The sequence below is a fragment of the Cicer arietinum genome, chromosome 6 (genome assembly GCF_000331145.2).
Source record: "Cicer arietinum cultivar CDC Frontier isolate Library 1 chromosome 6, Cicar.CDCFrontier_v2.0, whole genome shotgun sequence".
NCBI lineage: Eukaryota > Viridiplantae > Streptophyta > Magnoliopsida > Fabales > Fabaceae > Cicer > Cicer arietinum.
In genome coordinates this window covers 35027147-35028924 of record NC_021165.2, presented here as the reverse complement: position 1 = coordinate 35028924, position 1778 = coordinate 35027147, and the positions used below count along the sequence as shown (strand labels likewise).

Below are 1778 nucleotides of genomic sequence, written 5' to 3'. Positions count from 1 at the left end.
TCGCCAGTATACTGGTGAGGTGCGAAAAGGTCAGCATAAAACATGCCTCCTGGTGTCTGTTGAGAAGAAGCGAAGGCTCGATATAGATTGGTCATCCCCAGTTCTATTCTAGCTTGTCCCTCTTGCTGATCAATCATCAATCGTTCCATCATAGTTTCCAGTCTGTCACATCTTTCCTCGGTGGATGGATGTGATGGGTGTGTAGGGTGGTGATGTGGTTCAGTATCTTCTTCTGCTTGTGGGGCACCAAGGTCCTCTCCCGGAATTGTGGAGTATTTTTCTATCCACCTCGCAGTGATTGGTGTAGCAGGTTTCACCATTTCTTCACCCTGTTTAGGTAACACTCTCACCTGTTCACATAGTTTGCTTATCAGAGAAGCATGATGGAAGTAGCCTGTCGGAGGGTCAAGAGTTGCTGTCCCCCATAGATCATCAGCCAGTACTGCACCCACGTTGATTTTGTCGCCTTTCATGATGGCAGTGAGTAGGTATGCTCTGTGAAGTGTTATATCGGACACATTGGAACATGGGAGTAGCGTGTGAAGGACAAAGGTGCTCCAGGCTTTGGCAATTGGGTTGAGATCCACTGAGCGCAGTTTCCTAACCGAGCCATCCCTATTTCGAACCCAATCTGTGCCTGGTCTGCATAAAATGTGTAGGATCTCATGAGTGTCTACTTTTCTACTGTAGTCCAACATATCTCGAAAACGGCAGTCCCGATAATTTGGCAGACCAAACATTGCATTGATGACCTGGGGTGTGAAGGGTACCCTTTTTCCCCTCACATAGCTCACAAATTTGTCGTGTGGAAATGGGTCTTCAGAATTCAGATCAGAGGCATTGGAGAAGAATTCCACTGCTAAGGACTTGCTTGCTATGGTAACGAAGGTGGTTAGCTTCTCCCAGCCTCTGGCCGCAATCATCGCCTAGATGTCAGCAAATTCATCTGCTTCCAACCGAAAATTTTTCTCACTCACGAACTTCTTGATGGCAGGGAGCTTGGCATGGAATTCTTGTGTTGCCATCGTCTTGAATAAAAATGCATTGTGCGGTGGGGTGGAGGATGTACTTGCGACCTTAGTTCGTTTTGCTTTTTGGGTTGCCATTAGGTCTTGAGGAAGAAAGAATGTTGGATAAGGGAGGAGACTTACTTGAGATGATGATGGAGGGCTTGACGAGTGAAAAAGTGGACACTGACCTTTGTTGATGATGGAGGAGGGTTTGGAGAATGGTAATGAAGAAGAGGGGTGTTGAATGGCTATTTTGAAAGATTTATAACCGTGCGAAGCGCTTGGGCGCGCTTGGGGGCGCTTGGGCGCGCTTGGGGGCGCTTGGGCGCGTGTGGGCAGTGGCAAATCTGAGGAAATGCGCTTGGCTTGCGCTTGGGCGCGCTTGGGCGCATGTTGGCAGTGGCAAATTCCTGAAAAATGCGCTTGGCTTGCGCTTGGACGCGCTTGGGCGCATGTTGACAGTGGCGAATTCTTGAAAAATGCGCTTGGCTTGCGCTTGGACGCGCTTGGGCGCATGTTGACAGTGGCGAATTCCTGAAAAATGAGCTTGGCTTGCGCTTGGACGCGCTTGGGCGCATGTTGACAGTGGCAAATTCCTGAAAAATGCGCTTGGCTTGCGCTTGGACGCGCTTGGGCGCATGTTGACAGTGGCAAATTCCTGAAAAATGCGCTTGGCTTGCGCTTGGACGCGCTTGGGCGCATGTTGACAGTGGCAAATTCCTGAAAAATGCGCTTGGCTTGCGCTTGGGCGCGCTTGGGCGCATGTTG

The 1778-nt window shown here is 49.9% G+C and overlaps 1 protein-coding gene across 1 annotated transcript in view; it reads right to left on the bottom strand.

Annotated features, from left to right (window-relative positions):
* The window catches only part of LOC140920709 (uncharacterized), an 18402-nt gene that overhangs the window by 5855 nt on the left and 10769 nt on the right, over window positions 1-1778 (bottom strand). The window contains 1 exon segment of the mRNA XM_073369525.1: window positions 13-926. Coding sequence (XP_073225626.1) covers window positions 13-926 — 914 coding nt within the window.